The following is a 24,712-nucleotide window of genomic DNA, read 5'->3' as shown; positions in this document are numbered from 1 at the left end:
CAGCCATATCAAGAGAAGTTCTTCCCCCTGAACCTCTTCTGCATTATCTTCCTCCCAATCCTCTTTTGTTCTGCTTTTAAAGTTTATTTTTTCCTCTGAGGCTCAAAACGGCTTTTATTTCTAACCAAAGCTTTCACTGAGTTATTTCATTTTCTGCTGATTCTCGAAGCATAAATCCTAACTAACAGACTTTAACACCCCTCTAGCATGTTGGTCAGAAACTTGTTGGTTTGACTCCCAGACGTCTCAGTTCATGTGTTCTTGAATAAGAAACTGAGCCCAGTGTTGTTTCTAAAGTGTGTGTGTGTGTGTGTGTGTGTGTGTGTGTGTGTGTGTGTGTGTGTGTGTGTGTGTCTGAATAGCTTATCGTAAGAGCCCTTTAAGTCATTAACACCAGAAGAGTTACATAAATGTGCTTCATTTATCATTTATTGATTTTGTGACAGCTCGTGCAGTCTCTGAATCCTCAAGAACTAATTTTTATGTTGTTGTTTTTCTCTTTACATTTATTACTGGCAGTAAAACAATTTTTAAATATGTAGGACGCATTCTCACCCCCTTTCTGCTTCATTGGTGGGAATTTTCTTTCTACTAGATTGATAGAAATTCAGGTCGCGTTTGTCTGAACCACCTGAGAAGACGCGACCTTTAGATCTTCAGCATTACTCTAAAACCTGTGATGGTGAAAGGCGGTAAATTCAGGTTTGTGACAACAGCGGCTTCTTGTAGAGAGTATAGTGTCACGCATAAATTTCCCTTATGTTCCAGCTGGTTGTGCCCTGCAAGGTTTATAATCACAGCCAAGGTTTGGATCAGGATTTGTCAAGAGGTTCACCTCCTGGAAAATAAAAGGATGATTTATTAGAAACAGTCTGGTGTGCATAAAGATATTCACTCAATTTGGTTCAGTTAGTCAGTAACTCTGAATCTGCTCACAGTTTAAAAATGGAATTGAATGTTTAAAAAAAGTTTGTTGAAGTTTTTTTAAGTCTAATTTTAATTAAAAAATATTTGTCAAACTGCTTCATTTTGGAGAAAATATATAAAAGCATATAAAAAGAAGGAACTAAATTATAATTAATTATTTTACGAATAGATTATTAGGTATGAATCCGGTCTAATTTTTAAAACATAGAAGAAAAACAGTTGAAACTGACAGTGTTTTGTGATTATTTACAGTAGATTTCTCACATATTGCTCCTTTAAGCCTAAAGTTGTTGACAATTTAGGAATTTTCTTATTGTCCCACTGGAGCATCTCAATCAGATGGAGCTCTGGATGCTGCAAGTGTGAAAACTACCATCTTTTATCATGCAGTAATTTTTTTTGTTTTTGTTTTTTAGCTCCATCTGTCAGACAGATGTCCTCATATTTAACACCTCAGTCCAGCTGCTGCAGAACAAGCCCAAACCATGCAACCTCCACCACCGTGCAGACAGCTGAAATGAGCTGTTGGTGTTCTTCTATCAAAAGAAAAATAATTCAGAAGCTATTGTAGCTTTGCAAATAATCTTCTACATTAGTTCTTGAGGGATTGTAAAGCAGCTCTTGTGGTACTTTTGTATATTCTTCTCAGTGCTACCCAGTCAGAGTAAACTTACTAGAAAACTGGAAACTGCTCCTTGAAAAAAATTTGTCATAATTTTTACCTAAAATGGGAAAAAGTGCAGCAAACTGCCAGGAGGGGTGTAAAACACTCAAAGGTGTGCAGATTTTTCCATTCAGTTTCAGCATTTTTTTTTCTGCACTTCTCATTTTCTTAAAATTTGTTAAATAAATGAAGACTGAGCTGCTATTTACATTATTCAAAGGAATGGTTTGCATTGTGTCTTGATCTATAAAACTTCAGAAATAAAAGAGGATACAACATTTTTAGGAGGATGTTATTTGAAGTCTTTGAGCCGAGTTGCTGTGCTGTGAGCTGAAAGCTGCAGAATGACATCAAAAATCTCATTTATTTTCAAGAAGTCACTGATTTATTAACAGAGACTTTCTTTTTTTTCAACTGCTCCTCCTCAGTGATTATCTTTATAAATTAGTTAGTAAATAACTCAAATCCTGCCATATTTGCTTCCTGAGCTCGTTGGTTCCCAGGAAGCTTCTGGCCTCTTTCCTTTCATATATTAAATACAGTCAACGCAGCAACTGCCTGCAGCCTGGAATAAATCACTTTAGTTTATTTGTGCAACTAAAATAAATGAGATCAGACACTCTTAATGGACACATGCATCATTCAACCCCTCCATAAAAGTCCTGTAGCTCGTTATACTACTGGTTCCTGCTAATGTCAGATGCTATTGCTAACTGGAGAGCTTATCTCAACATTGAGCTGCCTTTAACCTGTTGTCTCGTGTCGTTTAGAGGAGGGATTTTCTGGGTGTCCTGCTGGGACTCGTCACAAGTGCAAAGGCCTCCATCTCTGACACTTGTCAATCCCGCTTAGAGTCAAAGCTGCCCTACTGAGAGGGCGTTAAAGACGTTGGTTAAGGCTAAGCCTGTGGAGATCACATGAGGGACAAACAAAGGTGAGGTGAGGCATTCACTTACAATGTGTGTCACAATGTTCTGAGTTTATCCTCGTGCATCAAGGAGGAGAAACAGAGTCATTCTTATATCAAAGTTAACGGGAATGATGGATGCCTTCTCGGATGTTTTTGATGATTTTTCTCCTCATTTGTCATTTGAAATCCTCTTCTAGAACTGTTTTTGTAATTCTCTATTTAGTGAGGAGTTCTGTGTGTCCCTCAGTCACCAACTGCTGCTGGTGATGTAATGGCAATGAAAGCCACACTTTTGAAAAAAACATGCATCTTTGCTTGGGTGGTTCTGGTCCTGGCCGTGAAAGCATGGACCAGCTCTTTACCATTCTTATGGTGATGGAAGGGGCACAATGACATTAAAAACGATTGATGAACTCTTCATGACGTCACCCATAGATTTCTGAGGCTTTGACTTAAAGGCTACAGGCTGTTCCAATGACCGCCTTTTTGGCCGGGTGACACGTCTTGACACTCACAGACAATACCACTAATGGACAAAGAGGTGGAGCTATGAGCTAAATTTTGAGGATCTCAGTCTGCCATTGCTTGCAGCTACCTGCTAACTGGGCTAACCGTAGCTAACAGAGATTTGTGGGTGCTTGCAGCCAGAAAAACGCAGTTGAGCAACTCTAACATGAAGAATGCATCAACTCACCAAGCTGCAGGTTCTGTGTTCTCCCTCAGAGAGCTCCTCAGACCACAGCGATCGGAACCCGGCACCTGGGCCATAGGATCCCATGCTTTGCTCCTCTGGAGCAGGTGGAGATCCATGGGGGAGGTGCTGTGGTGAGACTCTGACCACCCATGTACTCCTCCTCCAGGGATGCCCTTTGTCTTTATGGACAAGTTACTAGGAGCATCCGTGGGGTGGAGGGTGTTGAGTATGGTGGCAGAGGATACCACCTCTGCTTTTTGTGGATAATGTAGTCCTTTTGGCTCCATCCGATTTTCACCTTCAACTCTTGCTGGAGAGGTTCACAGCTGATTGTGAAGTGGCTGGGAGGAAGTCCATGGCTATGGTTCTCAACTGGAAAAAGATGGATTGCCAACTTGAGGTCGGGGGAGAGAATATCTTGGCATCTTGTGAGGGAAGGATGAAGCAGGACATCGACAGATGGGATTGGGGCAGCGTCTGCAGTGATGCAATGAAGATGAGCTGTGTCAGCAGACAGCAAATCTCTTTCTTTACCAGGTGATCTCCACCCTTTGTGTATGGTACTGGGCTCTGCGCAAGGGCGTCAGTTTGTTTTCAGAATTGCTGGGGACAATAAAGTAGGCTAGCACAGGGGTCGGCAATCCGCGGCTCTGGAGCCGCATGCGGCTCTTGCTTGTAAAATAATTAATGGATATTTAAATAAAATGCTTTATATTTTACTGCATTAATTTTACATCTGTAAGCCAATTCTACATGTAAAGATTGTCTGCGTAAACCTGAACAGTTCCAACCCGGTCTTACTGTGAGACCGGGTTGACGGGTCATGCTTGTGCGTAATCATATCGGCGCTTCTGAGCTGCTTTCTGACCTTCCCCACCTACAAAGTTTAATTACAACAATCAAACGTGACAGAGCCTGGATTTGTATTCTGAACAGTCTAAACATGTTTTAAAAAGAAACGTATGACAAAAGTGGCACCTGCTCAGTAAAACCACTAACAGGGTGAAAAATACCAAAAATTGAAGGCAGAGACGGGCTACAACTTCTGGATCCACTTTATATAAATCATTTTATTGATTATCGTCTAATGAAAGATAATTAAGACGTACACGAGCGATCAGGCGCGTTGCAAGCTTTTTAAAAGTGTGGGGGATGTTGTCTGTGCCTAAAATAAGTTCATGTTATTCATCTTGTTAGTTTAATTTCCATAATAGCGGAGCAGGTGCGAATTTTAGACGCGTCACGCACGTCTCCGTTTTAAACACGTTTAAACTGTTCAGAATACAAATCCAGGCTCTGTCTCGTTAGATTGGTGTAACTATAGTTTGTACTGAATGAAACTTTACATTAAACCATGTTGAAAAGAAAATGATCCGATTAAATCATTTCCCCTCATTTACAGTCAGTACAGCGCAGTGCGCATGGCTCTGGGGTTAATCAAGTTTAATTGTAACATTAATGTGTTACTGGACACGCTGGTCTGGTTGGTTAGACCAGTGTTTGAAGTGGAAAACACACACACACACACACACACACACACACACACACACACACACACACACACCAATTAAAATAATGCTGATAGCGTGGACTAGAAGACAGGTGATGGTTTACGTATTTAAATGATGATCAGGCTGATGTAAAATGTAATCTCCATCCACATCCAGACACAATTATCCTCTATTCTTTAGTTGCTCTGCTCTTGTCTGGGCTGATAGCTGACGGTGCGCGCGGCACGCCTAACTAGCGGCTGATGCACATTTTATGCATTTGGAGAGGTGGGGATGCTTTGCTTTTACTGAAAGATGGTCCACTTAACGCACGGGTGTAGACTACATATTAATGACAAATGAATGAAAATTAAATTGGGAGTTTTTACTTCATATTTTAGAAATAAAAATGACGTGGGAACACATTTATGACGTCTTTTTAAACGACATTTTCTAGCGCGACCTGCCTGCTTCACTTAAGTCACTGCTTATTGAGTTCCGTCCAAAATTACCGTGGCCCACCCAAAAATGAAAACCTGGCGCCGCGCCAGTTATAAACCTCTGCAAATTATTGTTCTTCACTTTATCAAACTCAGACTTTGTACAGCTAATGTCAAGATGTAAAATTATGAATTCAGTCGAGCTCTTCCGTCCCTCCCTCTCCTGCTCTCCTGGAAACCCGACATCGGCTGTTAGAAGCGGGAGGTGAAGAAGGAGATGAGGCAAACAGAGAGAGTGCGACATAAAGTATCCAGACTGGTGTGGAGGTGAGCAAAACAGCTGGAGAAGTGTGGGTGTTGAATCCCCCACGGGTGCGATGCCCCCGGCTGCTGTCACCTGTTGTGAGCAGCGCTCTGCTGTCTGAGGGTAGGCCCCGCCCACAACGCTGCGGCTACTGCGGTGTTTTCTTTACTGTGGGAAATGGGTAATAATGGCTCTTTGATGGGAACAGGTTGCCGACCCCTGGTATAAGATCTGAGCTGGTAAAACAAAAATCCTCATCAGCAGGCTTTTTTGAAAGTGGGGGGGACACAGCAGCCAATCACAAATTTTGCCGGGGACATGTCCCCGGCATCCCCAGTTAAAATAACGCCTATGGCTCTGCGTAATGAGTTTTGTCTGTCGAGTGGCCGGGCTCAGCCTTATAATTAGGGTGGAGAGCTCAGACATCAAGGAGAGAGTCCGAGGAGAGCCGCTGCTCCTCCACGTCAAAAGAAGTCAGCTGAGGTTGTTTAGGCATTTGGTTAGAAAAAAAAATGCCCCCTGGATCAGGGGCCTGAGGAATCTGCCAGTGGAGCTGCTGGGAAAAAGGCATTTTGGGCCTCTCTAAGGCCGCTACCCCCACGGCCCAGACCGAGTGAGCAGAGGAAAAAAGAAGGACCAAAGTAAAGGATTTTTTGAAGATGATTATTTTGTGTTGTAGCTGTAAAACTGCATCTGATCCAGTTTTAGTCATTTTTACAATAATGCTATTTTAGCCTCAAAAAGTGACGTCACAATTTGTCATCCGTCTTTCAAATCCCTAATTGCCTTTGTTGTTGTTCCAGCACAGGAAACCAGATCTGCTCTATTTCAGTCTGGTCTCTGAATAACTTGTGAAATTTTAAACTTCAGAAGTCAGGAAATAGCTTCTACCAAGTAAGACGACACACAGCCTCTTTGAGACACTGCACCTCAAGAACCTTTTAGGGATACTTTGACCTGGGAAATGTCACAACCCTAACCCTTAAACACCAATGTTTGGGTGGGTTTTGTTTGTTTAAAACGATCCTATGTGATGACCGTTTTGTATCATTTCAAAGGTTAATCGTTTATAAATGAACATCTCATAATTTCTTCCAAAAAGCTTAATTATAATTCATCCAGGATGAGGATGAGCATAAAGTGACATGAAGGGAAACGTTAGGCAGTGCTCATTTTTCTGGTTAAAAGATGCTAGCTAAAAAATCCTTTAAAATAATCTGATCCCTTAAGAAGAGGTTGGTAGACGCGTCTTCACTCATCCACTGTTATCATTGCTGCACTTTCCTCAAATCCCACTCTCTTCCAGTCACCTACTGTTGTTTCATCAGAGCTTGCTGCCTGGTTTTATTAATGCAGAGGCTGCCACAAAGTGTCACCCGTGAATGCGCTTGGGTTTCCTGACGTAGCTTGATCAAAACTGCATCAGGCTGAGTTGCCATGGTAACATGAACAATTCCTACTGTATAATGTGGTATTATTTTACATTTGGACTACTTTCTGTGACATTTATGTGAGCACAACAATGAACTGGGATGACGGAAGTGAATGAGGACCAAAAATCTAAATAATTTTAAAAATGTTAAATAAATTGGCTAGTTTGCTGGTGAAGGTAGACAAAAAATAATGTCAACAAAAAAGCTACATTCGTTTTCTTATGCATTTTATTGACAGAGTTGGTGAACTGAAAAAGCTAAATGCTAGCCTAGATTTTAGCAACTGTTGCTGTAAGGGAGGTAGACCTCATCCCACGAGTGAACCTACACCAACCACAAAACTGTCTAGTGCTAATTCTGGTCAGCAGGGGGCAGCAGAGTGCTGTCTGGTGTGAAGTTGCTCAAGTTTATGGCTCTAGAACCACTGAAACCAGCTAGAAAGCAGTATCTTAAAGCAGGTCAGCCGACAAGCTTGTCTGGGCCCGGGGCAAAAAATTAAAAGTAGACCCCACCGTCACCAGCTCCCAGACATGGAGTGCTCTAAACTTCAAATTATGTGACATCGAAGCGGCCAAACCATTTTTGTGTTGGGGAGGAGGGGTTACAGTCCACCATGTCAAAGAAAAATTTGGCATAGAAGAAATAAAGATTTTAAATAACTCAAATTTTGCATCTCTTCTTAATAAGCCTCTTTTGAATATTTTTAAAACCTTTTCTAAAGTTATTCCTTATTTTATTGAGGCCCAATTCTAGGTCCCCCTCTTATCCTGGGCCAGAGACAACAAACCGTAGCTAGTAGCTAACCATAAGCATTAGCAACTCCACCACACAGCAGAACTCCTCCAGGCTTGAGTTATTTGTGGAGATAAAACATCTGTGTTGCTGTAAGTGGTAGAGGCATCTTGCTGTCATCCCAGGAGAGACGATTAAATATCAACAAATAAGTCCCTAAAACCTGCCGCCTAAAGCTCATTGATTTGGCTCACTTCTAATTCCTGGAAATGGTGCACCAGTGATTTTTGCTCCCAAGTACAACTTACAAGACAATCCTACTAGAGACCACTGCAAATGTATTGATTAAATGAGTGTTCGACACCTTTAAAGTCTTTAGCGTTGCTTTCATGATTTTAATAAATGTCTGGAATGATTTTAGGAGACACCAAAATCATTTATAATGAATGAGGAAAGAACATGCACTAGATGTTTACAGGGAGTAACACGGATCTGCTTTCCTTTGCCTGTGTTTTAATTAAAGAATAATGAGCTGTTGCCAGAAGTGTACCCCTCAACTGATGCTGACACAAGCATTTTGAAATGTAATAATAAAAAAACTTACAAAACTGGTTGTTTTCTTCTTTGTTTTTTAAGATCCAGTAAAAAGAAAAACACTCAGGAAACTTGTTTTACGGTAAATATTTATACGAACCAGCTAGAGTATTGTTAAGGTTGGCTGCACTAAAGTATGTGAGATGGAACAAGCATGCACATGGACAAGGTTCTTATCGTCTTGGCACAGGATTTCTCCTCCATCAGGGGGTAATCTCGCAGCACACCACCGGGATGGAGAGGCAGACAGTGTCCGTGTGAAAAGTGCAGCGGCTGCTCTCCTTCTCGCCTGTCTCATACATAAATAACATGACGCAAAAGGGTGGAAGAGACCCTCAGGCCAGGATTTAAAATCAGCTTACCACCTCCTAAATCTTAACCTTAATCTTTACGGTGAAGTAGCTTCAATCTGACCTCAGATCATCATCGAACCCTTAGTCATTTCATCCAGCAGCTCCCAAGCTAAAGCTCAGTAACTTCGGGCTTAGATATAATGGAGCAGATGTATTCTTGAAGCATCTTGTCATTCAGGAGATGACATTGTGTTCGTCTTCTGCAGAATTTCACAAATTAGTGACTTTTGCTTTTATTAGAAATAAAAATTTTAAACTAGTTAAAATGCCTACGTGGTGTGTTAGAGAGACGTGCATCCGAACGCAGTGCTTGTGGGGATTACTGAAAATTTCCAGATCATAAACTGTCAGGATTTTGTGCAATTAAAGAGAAAAACTAACTAAAAGAAAAACATTAGGAGAAAAATCCTATCAAACTGGTGGATAAGCTGCCTTTTTAATTGTGGCAATCTGATTCAAGATTAATTTGGTATTTGGTCAGATTATTAGCTTTGTGCAGCAGATTAATCAGAGTCTTTACAAACAAGCAAAAGAATAAAGAAATCCGTAAAATGAATGTTAAAGCAGGGAGTCTGAAAGGTTTTTTTTTTCATTTGGAACATCACTTTTATAAGCTATTTAAAAGAAAACACTAGATTTAAATACAATTTTAAAGGCGTGTTTGACAGAAAAAAACTTTTGTAATCATTTTTTAACTGCATTAGCTTTTGATAGAAAATAGACAATGAAACTCTAGGATTTGAAAATCCTCACAGATCTATGTCACACTGTAACTTAATGTTCATTGAATCACCGACCTTGAGTCACAATGTGGTTGTTCTTACGTCTGGGAATCCGCAGCAGATGTATCAGCTAGTTTAAGCTAACTGTTAGCATTTGCAACTTCAACTCATGGCAGAAGCTCCTCCAGGCTTTGTGGGGATAAAACATCCATGTTGCAAGTCAGTGGTAGAGTCACGTTGCTGTTATCCAATCTGGGACGAGATGTCCAACTATCAGGAAATAAGACTTCAAATCCAGTTGTGTTAAGCCCTCCTGTGATGTTGCAGACTTGGCCCTGCTGATCCAGCTGTTTGTGGGCATTGTTGCACCCTGAGTACTGCCTGCAATGCATTCTTTCCTAGACCACTTCAAATGTAATTATTGAAAGAGCAGTCCACACCTTTAAACTTCAATTTTCAATCCCTTTAAAGATTTGTGACTATGAGGCTTTTTAGTTTATCACACGTCAAATGTGGTTATAATAAAAGGCTTTTTGAACAGCTGTTGAACCAAAATCACAGTGATACTTTTGTTGTATGAAAATGAGTTTAATAATTCCCTATTAAAAAAAAGGTTATTTTTTTCTATGTTCTGTTCCAATTTGATTGCATTTAACAAGGTTTTCAATAAAATATGGAAACATGAATAGTGCAACAAAGCACGAAGAGAGAGCAAACATTTCTGTACAAGTCATCATGTTAATAGAGCCTTCTAGACAATAACTGCTGTTCAATTAAACCTCACATAAAAGCATAAATATGGCTTTATGAGATGAAAAGGCCACTTTTTGTCTTCTCGGTAAACAAGTGAAGACTAAAGTAGAACATAATTTTAGCCAAATAGCAAAGATAAAAAGTGCACACATCACTTCTCATAAAAAAGCCATTTTTCTTCTAAAAAGAGGAAGATAATGACACAATTTACTCACTATAGTAGCTTTCCATCCTACTGGTATTTTGCTGCAGCATCTGAAGGTGTTTTTATATATATATCATGGGTTGGCAGTTGCAGCAGGCAACCTGCCAAGACGGCATCAAAAGAAAGGTTCTGGTGTTGGATTGTGGACATCACAGCAGTATCAGAAACCTGGCAGTCTGATGAGGGACCACAGGAAGCTGGACTCAGTCACAACATCTGGATCTCTTTCATCGTATTTTAGTAACTGTTCAAAAAAGCATGACATGCATGTTTATCGTGCATTTTCTGCTTCTGTGTGAGTTTATTTGTGAGAATGTGCCTGTTGAATAGTAAGGTGGGAATGTTATTTTATACATAGAAAATATTGTCTGAAATATTGTTACTAAAGGCTTCATAAATGGGGAAACATGGTCTTTTGATTTGTGTTAGAGTACAAATATTATGAACATTTACTGCTTGTTGTAGAAGGCTACTTGATCCATCTAGAGTAAAAGAATAGAGAAATGTGTTTTTTCTTCCTCAGTGTTAAAAATTGATCACCAAGTAGGAAATAAATTTTAAAGGCTAAATTAACTGAGAAAGCATTTTTTTGTTGTTGTTGTTTTGTGATCGAGGGCAGCAGTAACTCAGGAGGTAGAGCGGGTTGTCCAGTAATCAGAAGGTTGCAGGGTCAATCCCAGCTACTGCCAGAGAATGCTGCTGTTGTGTCCTTGGGCAAGACACTTAATCCCCTTTGCCTGCTGGTGGCGGTCAGAGGGACTGGTGGTGCCTGTGCTCGGAAGCCATACCTCAATCAGGCAGTCACAGGGTGTGTGTGAATGAATGAAGAATACACTGTAATCCAAATTGCTTTTACCCCATTTCTAAAACATAGACAGGAAAAGCTTAGATTAGAAAAGCCGTTGAGATTAGCACGTCACAATGTCAAATAGCACTCATTGACCCATCTTGACTTGCGACAGAGAAGGCGGTTGTTGATTTAGCGTCCAGGAAACCGCAGAGAACATCTCAGCTAGTAGAAGCTAACCATTAGCATTAGCTGTGGTGGAGATACAACGTTGCAAAGCAAATGGAGTCAGTAGAACGTGAGAGCTTTTTTCCCACAGAGATTAATTCTCAAGGCATTCATTTCTACTAGAGACCATTGCAAATGTGTTGTAAAAATAAGTCAACTTGGTCTTTAAAATCAGCCTCAATGTGAAGCCGGTTTTCTTTTTCTCAGAAAGGAAGGCTGTGTTGAATTTTACATCCAGGCAGCTACCTGTTAGCATTTGCATCTCCACAACATGGCAGAACTCCTTCATGCTTGTGTTATTTGCGGGTCTGAAAACAAGCTAGGTTATGAACACAAAAATGGAACACTCCCTTCACCTCGGGTATCTTCCCTGAAACACTTCTACCAGAACAGGAAACAAGATAGCGCAGAACACCAGTCACTGTTTCTACGTCCAAATGTCTTTTCTTGTCCGTGACTTTAAATTATGTTTTTTCTTTTTGGGATTCCGGTAGTCGGCTGTTTCTCCTCTGGTGTTATTGAGCAGAGAACCTCTCACAGCAGTGGTGTTCTGTTGCTAAGTACGAGAGTGAGTGGAGGGCCGAGGGAAGTGCAGAAGTGCGGTGGTTTGGTCAAATGGTTCCAGATGGTCTGATGGTTGCTTTATATAAATGCAGAAGAACCACTTTATTTATTTATTTATTTATTTATTTATTTATTTATTTATTTTTATCTCCACAATATATTTAACTATACTATGTGTTAAAAGGCATGAAAAACAAAGTTTAAGCTAATTTGTTTCCCAAATTTGCTATAGCAGTGCTAGCTTTCACTGCTGTTGCTTCCTGCTGATGAGCTCATACCTGTCTTCAGCCAATCATTACCCAATAATCCATTTTAATCCCTCTGCTTCAAGCATCCTTGCTTGTTCTCCTAGTTTTTGGTGCTGCCATGTTAGCTGTGTATATTGACTGTTTTTGGTTGCTTCAGCTCTCTGCCTCTTCTGTCTGGTTTGGGTCCAATAAAACCCACACCTCAGTTTGGACCAGACTGACAAGCCAACAGCTAGCAACAGTACAGCTAGTTACACTAACCTCAAACGTTTCATAGTAGAACACGGGAACCCATTTAAAAATAAACATTTGTCAGCTACAGCTTATTAATTGCTGCTGCAACAATTAAATGAATTGTTTGAATGTGACGCTTCACGTGTAAATGATTAGAGAAGTGTTGCTCACATGGTTGGTCTTTCTGTGTTTCTGGTATCTTTTGCTTCATGACCATGGGTCATCTTTGACCACATCAACATTAACAACATGCTGGTCAGTCAAGGTGAAACCAAAGAGTTTGTTCGATCCGTGGTTATAAATGAGCTCTGGGTTCTGAGGCCTTTCCTGTTGCTGTCCGTCTCTTCCTGCCTCCACTCTGCTGTTTTCCCTTCCCTCTATGCATGTCTGACTGCGTCTCCTCAGCGTAGCTAATAGAGCTATTTCCCCCTGTAATTGCAGCAGGTCAGACCCAAAGACAGCAGAAGCCTAGTGTCCCCCCTCTCCTCTCCATCACCTTCCAGATTACAGGTAGGTGATTTTAGCCATGTTGATAAAGAAGCTTTAGCCTTTTCCTGATCTCTGCCTCCCAGCTCTGACTTCTTGTTTTAATGCCACCTTTTATCCTCCTCTCCTTTCTTCTATTCCTACTCTGCACTCTTCTCTCTGATCTCCTCTCTTCACCTCCACCACTGATCACTCCTCCACCCTCAGTCACTTCCTTCTTTCTGTTCTTTTTATTCTATCTTTTGCATTCTCATCTTTCAGCTCTGTTTCTTTTTGTCTTTCACCCTTATCTCCTCCATCTACCCATCCTGATGACGTTCTCTCCTTGTCGTTCCTCTCACTTTTTCCTCCTGGGTTCCTCTTTCCCTCCCTCCTTTTCACCCTTTTGAACATAACATGGTTTCACAAGATGAAAATCTCAAAGAACTAATTCAAATATTGATTTCTGAAGCCCTTTTAAAAGCACTCGCAGGCTGTTAAGCTTTATTTTTCTAATAACTTCAAGTGTTGGCAAGATTTCGATTTCTGCAAAGTTACAAGCTCAGGCTGAAGCTTTACCTTTGGTGTTTAGTGTTGACGCTGAATCAAGTGAAGGAGAAAACATTTCTACAAAAAACTTCTGTTGCATTTGGAAAAAGTCACGGAGAGACTATGAGGGGAACTTTATTCCCACAAAAACCTTCTTCTACCTTTGCAGACTAAAGCAGATCTCACATGAGGGATTTCTGCTCTCCGTTGTCAGTTTAGTACAGAAACATGAGCTCAATGGAGAGCCAGCTACAAATGGACTCTCAGATTTTTCTTTTCTCTTTCAAACATCAAGACAGCTCCATTGGTCTTCAGTTTAATACTTATTAATGCATCAATGTGAAGACTGAAGTCGCCAGGTCCCCAGTAATGCATGGATTAACAGCGGATCAACAAACGTAGTATTTGACTTTCCGTTTATGTTTAACAGGGATTTAGACGTTTTGCATTTCAAAAGCTCCAACTTGTCTTCACCATTCTCAGGGATTTATGATTCGTCTCTCCTGGCTACGTGAAACTTCAAACTCTTGTAGGAACAGTCGGAATAATGCAAATAAAGAGCCTCGGGTTGAACATGTATCGAAATGTTATTGTAAGAATATTGAAATACTCTTGTCTAAAAAGTATATTTGAAAAGAGATCCATCAGTGCTCAGACACCCCTACGGTGCAAGTCTTCATCCTGCAACATCTGCTGCCTGAGTTTAGTTGAATTTCTTTATAAAGCTGAAGCATACTGTCCCTGGTACAACAGATGGTGCCAATTCAGGCTTTTGCTTTTCTCCAGCAGCTTTATAATTAAAACAAAACCCAGTCTTGTCACAGTAACAGGTCCTGATGGAGCAGCTACAGCATTATAAGTTGATTACAGTGACTTAAGCTAAAGCAGCTGTAATTATTTGAGAAAAACACATGTTAAATTATGAAGTCCATTAAAATGCTCAGCAAGACTTCCAGTCACCAGATGAAAACCTTGTCATATTTTTCTAGATGACGTTTCAGCTGCATGAGCGGGCCTGTGCCTCGTCGGTCCCGTGGGGATAAACGTCTGATTGGTGAACAAACTGATGAGATGCAGACTTGTGGTTGCAAAAAATTAAATACCTAACTGCATTAAGGGTCTAGTGTAGATTTTTCTGCACCGTTTGGTGCACTTTCTTCGAGGCCACACATTTAAAGACTTTATTTTATTCAGGACTAGCACACCAACATGTCCCTTGTACTGAGTGGATGTTGGAGAGAAAATCTGTAAATGAAGCATCTGGATGGTTGCTTCTGCATCTGCTGAATCATTTGATTTTTCATTCCAATCCTCTTATCTTCTGCTGGTATTTATTGGTTTGTTTAAATGGCACAAAGGAGGATTCACACTTGCTAATAAAGGATGCTACAGTGTGCTACTTGCAGAAGTGATTTTTTTTTCTATTAATAAATCAGGACGTGTTGTTTCCTGGCAACATGTGCCAGAAGGATGGTGTGTCCCATTCTTTTATAGTTCATACCTGTCTGAGCTCAGTGCCGTTAACCCACGTTGAAGTGCGTTACTGTGACATCAAACATGCTGCGTGAAGTTCTGGTTGAGAACTGAATGTGCATAGTGTGTGTTCCATGGACAGATGGAGAAACAGATCTTTAAAAATTGGGTTTCATCCATAAATTTTCTTCCGCTTGTCTAAGATTGGGTCACTGAGGTAACAGGTCCTGAGAAGGGAGTCTGTACATCCCTCTTCTTATATCCCTTAGGGGGGTTCCAAGACATTCCAAGGGTCAGAGAGTATACATATATACTGTGTTTCCACTGTTGGAACCTCCAGGAAACTTCTGGGAGGGAGAAAAGTGACCAGGAGATATAATGGCTTGGTCCTCTCAGCCGTCATGCGCCAAAAGGCATCCCAGGTTTCGGCACCAGTTTTTTGTTGGTGTTTGGTCCAGGATCCGGTCCGTGACTGGCTGCAGCTTGATCGGATCCGGCTGGCACGTACTTTTCCTCACAAGGGAGATACTCAGAGAGCACTTCAACCATGGCGATTAACTTTAATTCAGTGGTACTTCAATAAAAACGATGAGACAGTGATTCAGTTTTAACATGATCTAATATAGATCACCGCTGGCGCCATACCTTTAACCCTCTCAGGCTCAAAATGAATTTTGATAAAAGGATGAACAACTAAGTCCTTCAGGGGTACTTCTAAGTTAAAAAATGCTCAAGAAACATGTGTGTGGAGTAACCAGGTAGGTAGGCTTTAATGTTGCAAATCTGCAATGCCTGCCTCCAGAGGCTTAATCCATTCGGGGGACTGAAGAGCAGTTGTGTGATGTAAAAAGCGTCATCAGTGACCAGAAGAGATGCCGTTCTTTTACGGTGCTTTGTATTGCCGTGAATTTTGGTGTTGTGGGGGAAGTTTTTGTCAGTTTTTGCTGTTGCAGATCTTGACCCATTCCTATGTACTGATCCACAGCTATGCTCTATGCATCAGATAGTCTGGGGCTGTGCGTTCCTGTAGCATTTCCCTGTTTTTCTATTTACACCAAGTTAAATTGAAGCTTCCGACATAGTTTTTTTTTACTTCTTTACTACCTTAAGTAACATCCATAAGATTTGAGTGAGTTTCTCCGTACGTCCCTCCCCTGGGGAAAATGAATCAGTCTGGTCTAAGGGTCCTCGCAGACTGCAGCCAGTGATGAATTGGACCCTTTGGATCCAAAAAACAAGTTAAATATAAATTTGAAAATCTATTATCATACGCACTGAAAACATCTTCTCCTTTCCAATTCAATTCTCTTGGAAGCAAAGCAGCAATAATTATGCCACAATTGTAATTATAGGCCTTCATCAGCTGTTTATCAGTGTGACTTCTTGCCTCTCACCTCCGCTTGAAGGTGGAGGTATGATCAGTCTGGGCTGGGAGTGGGTGGAGACCTTGAGGACTGTGGTAGTAAGTGCTTTTCAGAGAGATCATCGGAGTCCTGGTGATCTTTTCAGCACTCTTGGCCCTCTCTGCAGGTGTTTGTGGTCCGTAGCAGAAGTGCTGCCAAGCCCTCCAGGTGGTGCAGCTCAGAAGATGCTTAGTTTTAGTTTGTGACCTCTAAATGTGGTTTCACAGATCCACATTTGAAGTTCCGTCTGTTGAAGTTCAACTGGACAGAGTTGTGAAAGATCAAATTCTTTGCATCAACAAGGGATCCAAACAAAGTCAGAATCTGCTGCAGCTCTTTATGGCTCCGCTCCACTGGTCCACGTTGGGTGGTCGTCACTTTGTTTTGCGTTGAAGATAACATCTCTGCTTTATGGAAATTCATCAGTGAGAGCTGAAGGACTTTGTAACAACAGTGTGGCACAGTGAGAGGAAGAAGATGCTAAATTAGACCTAATGGAATAAACATGAGCTGAGACCTCTCCGCTGTTCTCCACCAGTTCCAGCGTGGTGTTGGATCTCCTCCACACCTCCACCGAGAGCTGGAAGGCAGATGTTTTATGTTGCCAACAAGGTGCTGCATGAGATAATCAATGCTAATTTATCATTCTGGCATGCTGACGGTGAGGGGATAAACCAAACAAGAGGATAACAGACTCCCTCTTTAGGTTTAATCTGATGTCTGTTGGGACTTTTTATGCCAGAACATAAAGTAAATAATTATTCCTGCACCCCTGTTGATGAGAATGCTTCACAATCACTTATTTTAACACCCAACATCTTTTTCTGTGCTTTGTATTTTTTTTTATCTGTGCAGCCTCTCGCCCAGTGGAAAACAAACTATGCAAAGGTCCGATCCCGAACCGATCCCAGCTGTGCCAAATCCCCTGTCCCATCGACTGCGAAGTGTCGCCATGGGGCGCCTGGGGGCCGTGCATCTTCGAAAACTGTGATGATCAGACCGGAAAGAAAGGTAACAAATGGTTAACGTTTGTTGTGTTTATGCTTTTTTTTTTTTAGCTTTGATAAAGATTTATTTACCTGATCTTGTTACATTAGAGGAGCCCACAGAACACTTCCGGAAGCTGCAAGTCGTTTAGTTGAAACTATTTCTACTAATTATCCTTTAACTGGATTTTAATCATATTTCTAGTAGTCATTACATCACATCACATCAGAGCAGAACAAGATTAATGAAAGCCGAAGCTCAGAACATGTAGAGATGCTGCACATCCGTTCTTACTGAGCTTTCAGAGAAAATTCACTGTGATACTGGAATATCGAGCAAGACCTCAGATCAGTTTTAGGGGAAACAATCAGTTTTAAAACTGATTTTTTAACATATTTATTCTAACATTTTATTTTATTATTACTTTTATTTGAATAAAAAAAATGTGAAATATTTATTTTGTTTTTATTTGTTTACATTTTTTTAAATCAAATCCAACATCACAAAGTTTGACTGAATCAGTTTTTTAACTCTAAATACAAAAATTTACTTAGTTAAATTCAATTGGTTGCAAATTACTCTCACTTATTTTTTTGTGAAGAAGCCAACAGATTTAGAAGGTTCCTGTTGCATAAACCTTAAAGGTGTGGCTTACTCATGTATTCAATACATTTGCAGTGTTCTCTAGTGTAAACCAACTCCTTATGAGTCATTTTAAGAATAGCTATGATCCTGTTCTGTGATGCAGAAGTCAGCTGGTGCAGAAGCGGACTAAAAACAGCAGGGTTGCTCATTATTATTAATGATATGCACACAGCTCACTTCTGATTGGCTAACAGAATGTGTTCAGCCATGATGCAAAATCACTATCACCAAGTCACTCTGCTCTCTCTCTCTCTGTTAGCGGGCGTGAGCCAAGATGGGTGAGGCCATGAATGCAAATTCACAGTGTGACATAGATATGTGAGAATGTTAGAAATCCTAGCATTTCACCATCTATTTTTGGACAAATTAATGCAGGAGATAGGTGCAGGAGACTGTTTTCGGGTTCAGCCTGCATGAAAAACCTCAGAGTGACCCATTATAATCAGAAAAAAAATGTTTTTAAATTATTTTTTTGGGCAGCCACACCTTTAATTCCCAAATCAAACCCCTTAAAGCTGAGTATCATGCAGGGAGTCATTGGGTCCCATTTGAGAAGTCTTTGGTATGACCCGACCCAGATTTGAACCCCAATCTCTGAGTTCCGAAGCAGACACTCTACCACTAGGCCACTAAGAAGGTAATGAAGGTATGAAGAAGGTTTGAGGTGAAGGAAGTTATTTAAGATTTTCTATCTGACCGCAGGTTTCAAATTGAGGAAACGACGCATCACAAATAAACCAACGGGAGGTCCAGGAAACTGCCCGCACCTCGTGGAGGCCATGCCGTGCGACGATCCCAGTTGTTACAACTGGCAGCTGGTCAGTCTGGATAAATGTATTCCTGGTGATGGGAAGCAGTGCGGCGCTGGTTCACAGATGCCACAGGTCTGGTGCATCAACAGCAACGGTGAGAGGAGGACATTTTAAACCTCATTCAAGCAGATTGATGAGCTGAGCAAATGCAAATGATGCTTATTAGTCACGATTTCAGAGTCATTAAACGCTTTAGAGGTGGCGTTGGAGGGACATTATCGTCCCTGTATTGGTTGCATTTTTGACCCACCTCCAATTACAAGTGCGAAGAGCAGGTCAGACCTCCATTTAAAAAATCTATATCACCAAGGTCGGCTGACCCACTTGGATTAGTTCAGCTGTGCTGCACGTTTCTATGAAACCAATCCTGGTTTCCATTTATCACCACGAGGACTCCTCTTCACTCTCCTCTTCCTCTCACTCTGTTAAACCTCTCCTGCTGTAACGCCTGCTTGATTTGGATTCACCACCCCTCTCCCGCTGTCTGTCTCATTACAGTCTTCCTCGCTGCACGCACAATTAAACCTCACTAGCAGCAAATCACATCAATCCTCTAAAGTCCTGAGTGTTGGAGTAGCTTCCTCTGCTGCTCTACATTATCACTGCTGCTCCTTACTACTGTAAATGTTTCATGTAGGGCAAGCAAAGTAGAGATAGTTTACTTTCTAAGTGTTATATTGAGTCCTTGTGAATAAAAGAAGGATTTGATGCGCTCTTAAGCACCAAGTTTTTACTTGTTAAGTGAAATGAACAGAAATTAGACGTGCAGATGTGAAATGAGTCAGAACCAGCAGCGTTTATACCTTCTGAGGCTTCTCTCCACTGTGAGCCAATATTCTCCCAGACTGTAGGGGGCAGCATAGGACTGTATGGCGTGCATCCAACAATACACCATAGTTGAAATCACAACACATTTTCACTGTGTCCTTGTCTTTTTTGACTGTGACAGCAGTTGTCAACAATGGGTTGAATCATAAAGATGACTGTACTTACGAACCTCCACCACTATGAGCGCCAGTCCGCCATGTTTTTTCACGCCGGACCATCCGTGTGTTTCGAACATTTTCCAGGTGCATGGTGCAGAAACTTTGGGCTGTGCGGAGAGGCGTGGTTGCTGAAATGATGTAATTTGGCCCCGTGGAGCCATGCGGACCTCACTGATGCATCAAGCATAAACCAAGCTTGAGGCTGCTCGGTTGTGGCAAAAATTATAATCATGATTATTTTTGAGATCTTGTTCATTTAAGGTGATCTTTTAATTAACATCGAAACCACAAATACTCTAAGTACTGATGACGAAAAACTCCTATGTTGTAGTGAACTTCCACAACTTACAGCGTAATAATTATGTAACCCTGTCCAGTGGTGCCGTAAGGGAGCGATGCAACATGTAGCTAGGATAGATGAACTAAATGGTCTGTATTTGATATAGCGCCTTCTAGAGTCCAGGAACCCCTCCCCCCCAAGGTGCTTTACAACACAATCAGTCATTCACCCATTCACACACACATTCAGACGCTGGTGGTGATTAGCTACATTGTAGTCACAGCTGCCCTGGGTCCCTCCGACCACCACCAGCAGGCAAGGTCGTTTAAGTGTCTTGCCCAAGGACACAACGACAGCGACAACTGAGTGGGGGTCGAACCTGCAACCTTCTGATTGCGGGGCGAGCACTTAACTCCTGTGCCACCGTCACCCACTTATTATTTATCAGCCTGAGAAATTGTAGTAGTGGCGTGAGAGGGTTGAAGACAGTGAAATGATTGTCTCATGCTCACTTCATGAGAATGTGCAGCCCTGATAAAATATGAATGCGCTTCAGATATGGCTGGCCGTGTCTTAAATTTATTTAGCTTGTAAAATAACTGGTTTTGTGAGATCCACCGAGAAAGGTTTATGATCGGTCAGTCGGTGTAATGTGATCATGCACATGTGCACTCATTCCCTTTCCTGATGTCCAGAAAGACGTTGTGGCGCGCAGGGCAGTTGTTTTGCTAGCCTGCAGGAAATATCGACGACAAATTTCTACAGAAAGTTGAAAAAGGGTCTTCAGAAATGTTGCTAGGTGGTTTTCTAGGTGCTTGGGGGGAGTTGTTAGAAATAGCAAGCTAGTAACAATTCATTGGAGGTGTGCTCGATTTGCAACTTGGAGCAGCGCAAGAGCAATCTGTGAGTGAGGAGCAAATAATGGTCTCATTTTGTTTTCATAAACGTTCAAAGCCCAGATCCCTAAGTCACACTGTAAAAGTAAAAGTAGTGAATTTGTTGTTGCGCTTTTCAATTTGTTGTACGGTTAGTGATTTGTTTTTGCGCTCAGTGATTTTTTGTTGCATTCAGTGAATTTGTTTTTGCACTTTTCAATTTGTTGTGCGTTTTGTGATTTGTTTTTGCATTAAGTGATTTGTTGTTGCATGTTTCAATTTGTTGTTGCGTTAAGTGATTTGTTTTTGTGGTTTGCGCTTCAGGGCTACCGTATTATATAGTATTTAAGATGCTAAATAAGTAACGTTGGACTTGTTAGTTGCAGGCAAGTGACAAACTGGCTCCAGGAAGTAACCTGTGAGTATTGGTAAAGGATCGAATTCTGTGCAGGTATTCCATGACGCAGGAGCAGCAGAAGCAGTTTTTCTCCTTGTGACTTTTGATCTGATGCACATCCAGCCCTCATCTGATGAAAATTGAGTTGTTCTGTTTGGGTTTTCGATCCGCTTTTCGCCTCAGTGATTTTTCACCGCGACATTGGCTGTATCTCTGCTCCGAGTGTGTTCCAGTCATAAAAGAAAAGGCCACCCAGTCCAGCCCTAGACAGCAGGCGAAGGTCGATACAAATGTTATTGAAACTGGTTATTGATATTCCCAATGCCGACTGCCTGGCCACTTAGGCAGCGAGCCGTTTCTCCTCTGCATACTGAGCGTGGAGGTTTTCCTCTCATAGTGGGTGTTCTGTTCATTCGTGTCTCTTTGCGAGAGCCTGAAAATTCTCCGGTCCCTTGTCTTTTCTTATTTTCATGCGTTCTCATTTCAGTCATGATTGGTTCACTGCACATCTGTCAAAGTGACATCTCAATATGAAGTTTACTACGTCTGACTTCTGAAGCCTCTTTGGCTTGAAATTTCAACAGAAAGGTTTAAAATTTCCTGGGTGTACGTATCACTTAACTGCACCGTTTATGGCAGCACATGAAGCAACACTGACAGATATGTGGGTTAATATAGCCCACTTAAAGCTGCTACTTGGAGCTCATCAATAAAACATGAACCACAGCGTAAAAACGCGGGCATCTTATGTGAGTCCTCACTTTCACTGCTCAGCACTTGTTTTTATATATTTCCTGAAGCCAAGGGTCCATCATTATGAATATTTTATAGATTAATTAATATTAAAAAATCTTATATCAAAATGGAAAGCAGTAATGACTTTTTATGTTTCACCAGGGATTTAAATAAGGGAACAGTTGTAGGTAAATCTGCGGGCAGCGTAGCCGAAATGCTTCAAACTTTCAGTCCGACTTTAGATATTTTTAAGCTTTACTAATTCAGAGCTTTCATTTAACATTACTCACGTGTATTAATCGGTTCATTTTCCTGTTCTTTAAACTCATTAGAACTGAGTCTGAATCTTTAAAGCAGTGCAAGGGGAAAAAAACAACAAATCTGAACAGCATCATAAACGTTTGATCATCTTTAAAAATATATTTTTTAGAGTTTTTGTTCTAGGCAAATTTAGATGATTGCTTCATTGCAATGGAGATTATGTTTAAAGATAGAATGTGTTACTGGAAAAAGCCGTTCCAGCAAGCTACATTTAAAAAAAAACACAATTCAAAGGTCCAACCCTCTTTTGTCAGGCCCCGCCCCTAAGCCACGCCTCAAGGATACAGGAGAATGCCGTGCACAGTGAATACTGTCAAACAACCAGGGATGTCCAGATCCAATCACGTTAAGTCTTAGAAATGTGGCTTTTAAATGAAGAACAACTAGCAACACATTTAGCAAAGTAGCTGCCGCTAAAACTTGTAATTAGTATCTTTGCTTGGTTTTGTTTCCATGAGTCACTTTCAGAGGAGCTTGTGGGCCATGAAAGAAACATTTCACAGAGTTGAGATTAATAGAGAAATGAGAATACAACAAATACAAATACAACATTTGTGTGACTGTTAGGGGAAAGTTTTCCTCCTGCAAAAATACCAATTAAACAGAAATTTTGCTGAATGTTTCCAGCCTCATGAAAATCTTCCACTCAGTTCCTGTTTTTCTTTTTCACAGGGGAACCGGTAGACAGAAATCTCTGCATATCTTCAAAAGCTCCAGAGCCCGAGCCTTGTGAGGTGCCTTGCTCAAGAGACTGTGTCCTCAGTGACTGGACGTCGTGGTCCACCTGCTCCCAGACCTGCTCCAGCAAAACCATCGAGGGGAAGCAAATGAGGACACGTTCCATTCTGGCCTACAACGCTGGGGAAGGTGAGACTAAATTGCAGCTTTTTCTCAGCCTTTCAAGTCGTCCTTTCCTGTCACTCACTAAACGTGGGATTTCACACTTGTCTGCTTGTGCATTTTGTCCCTTATCTCCCATAGTGTGCTTATCTGTGCTAGTGATTATTTCTGTTTGTCCGTCTTCTCGCCTGACACTCACTTTGTATCTCTCTCTCAGATCGTTTCTGTGTATGCGTGTTTTTTAAAGCTCGGCGTGCATCGGGCTTGTTTGTCTTGTCTCTCTGTCCTCTCGTCTTATCTGGGCGTGTGTTTCCCTCACAGTCACTGCAATGGTTGTGGCGTGGATCACAGTGATGGAGGGTAACAATTGTAATGAAAGATTCCTGGTAGAAGTTTAAAACCTCTAGCTGTGTGTTTGGATATGGACGAGTGAAAATAGTTGCTTTGTTTGTTGCACTGACACACGCTAACGTAGCACCTGTATGGTGGCTTCTAGCTGATTTAGCTTCACATCGGGTCTTGTTGGTAATGTGTGAATTAAGCTTGGTTTATGCTTGACGCATTTACTTTCCGCGCGGTGATGCGGCTCGCGGTTGGAACGCGCTTTACAACTCGCAGCGTTTATGGTTCGTGCGGCTCGTCTCTGCGGTGAGCCAATGTTCTCCCAAACTGAACGGGGCAGCATGGAGCTCTACGGCATGCATCCAACACTACACCATAGTAGAAGTAGAAATTACTGTTGTTTACAACATGACATTCCAGCATTTTTAACAGTGTCCTCGTCTTTTCCGACAGTGCGAGCTATTTCTCTCCAAGAATTATTAACTACATGTTGATCACGGTGATCTCTGAGAGCTGAATCATACAAATGTCTGTATTTACGAACCTCTGCCATACTAGTTCTTGCCGGTCCGCCATGTTTTTCCGCGTCCGACCGTCCTCGTGGTTAGAAAATTTCCGAGGTGCGTGTTGCGGAAATCTTGGGCCGTGCGGAGACACGGAGGAGGGGCGTGGTTGTTAAAATGACGCAAAATGACGCAACTTTTCCGCGTGGAGCCGCGTGGACCTTGCGGACGCATCAAGCATAAACCAACCTTTAGCTTGATTGTGTTGGTGTTTCTGTCGTCCTGCTGTAGTTTTACTTCATGTTGTACATAACAAATTTGTCACATTAATATTTTTTACTTCTGTTTCATCAAAGGTCTGTCACGAGTTCCCAAGTTTCCAGAACTTTTCGGTAATCGCTTTGACTCTTTGTAGCAGTGGAAGCTGTTTAGGGTTCATAAACTCTAGTTTCAGTCACACACGCTGCCTTCTCTGCAGATGTGATTAGAGTTTGAGTTTTCTGACAAATCTCTGTTGCATTTTAATAAAAGGGAAAGTTGCTGGAGCCCCTCAAAGCGTGAGACACAGGGTTCATATTAATATGCAAACCACCGATGTTTTCATGGGAGCTTGTGTTAATTAGTGCATTAATAAGCAAATTAATGACCTATTTAGTAAAACTGCCTATTCAGAGGTGATTATGGTGGGACTTTGCAGGGCCTCGAGTGCCTCTTGCTGTCTGTTGAGTCGTACTCTATAAATAAAGGGCTGCATGGTGGAGAGGAAAGAGTGTTGCTGGTGTGAATCCTTGCTGCAGCCTTTCTGCGTGGCTTGTTC

General features: G+C 41.4%; 1 protein-coding gene across 1 annotated transcript in view; it reads left to right on the top strand.

The window, feature by feature from the left end:
- Positions 1-24,712, top strand: part of thsd7ab (thrombospondin, type I, domain containing 7Ab) — a 231,034-nt gene that overhangs the window by 98,783 nt on the left and 107,539 nt on the right. The window contains exons 5-8 of the mRNA XM_070551829.1: positions 12,727-12,792; positions 17,028-17,183; positions 18,507-18,710; positions 22,883-23,077. Coding sequence (XP_070407930.1) covers positions 12,727-12,792; positions 17,028-17,183; positions 18,507-18,710; positions 22,883-23,077 — 621 coding nt within the window. The remainder of the gene's footprint in view (positions 1-12,726; positions 12,793-17,027; positions 17,184-18,506; positions 18,711-22,882; positions 23,078-24,712) is intronic.

This window comes from Nothobranchius furzeri, chromosome 5 (genome assembly GCF_043380555.1).
Source record: "Nothobranchius furzeri strain GRZ-AD chromosome 5, NfurGRZ-RIMD1, whole genome shotgun sequence".
Lineage (NCBI taxonomy): Eukaryota > Metazoa > Chordata > Actinopteri > Cyprinodontiformes > Nothobranchiidae > Nothobranchius > Nothobranchius furzeri.
The sequence above is the reverse complement of the archived record's forward strand: the minus strand, read 5'-3'. Positions and strand labels throughout refer to the sequence as shown.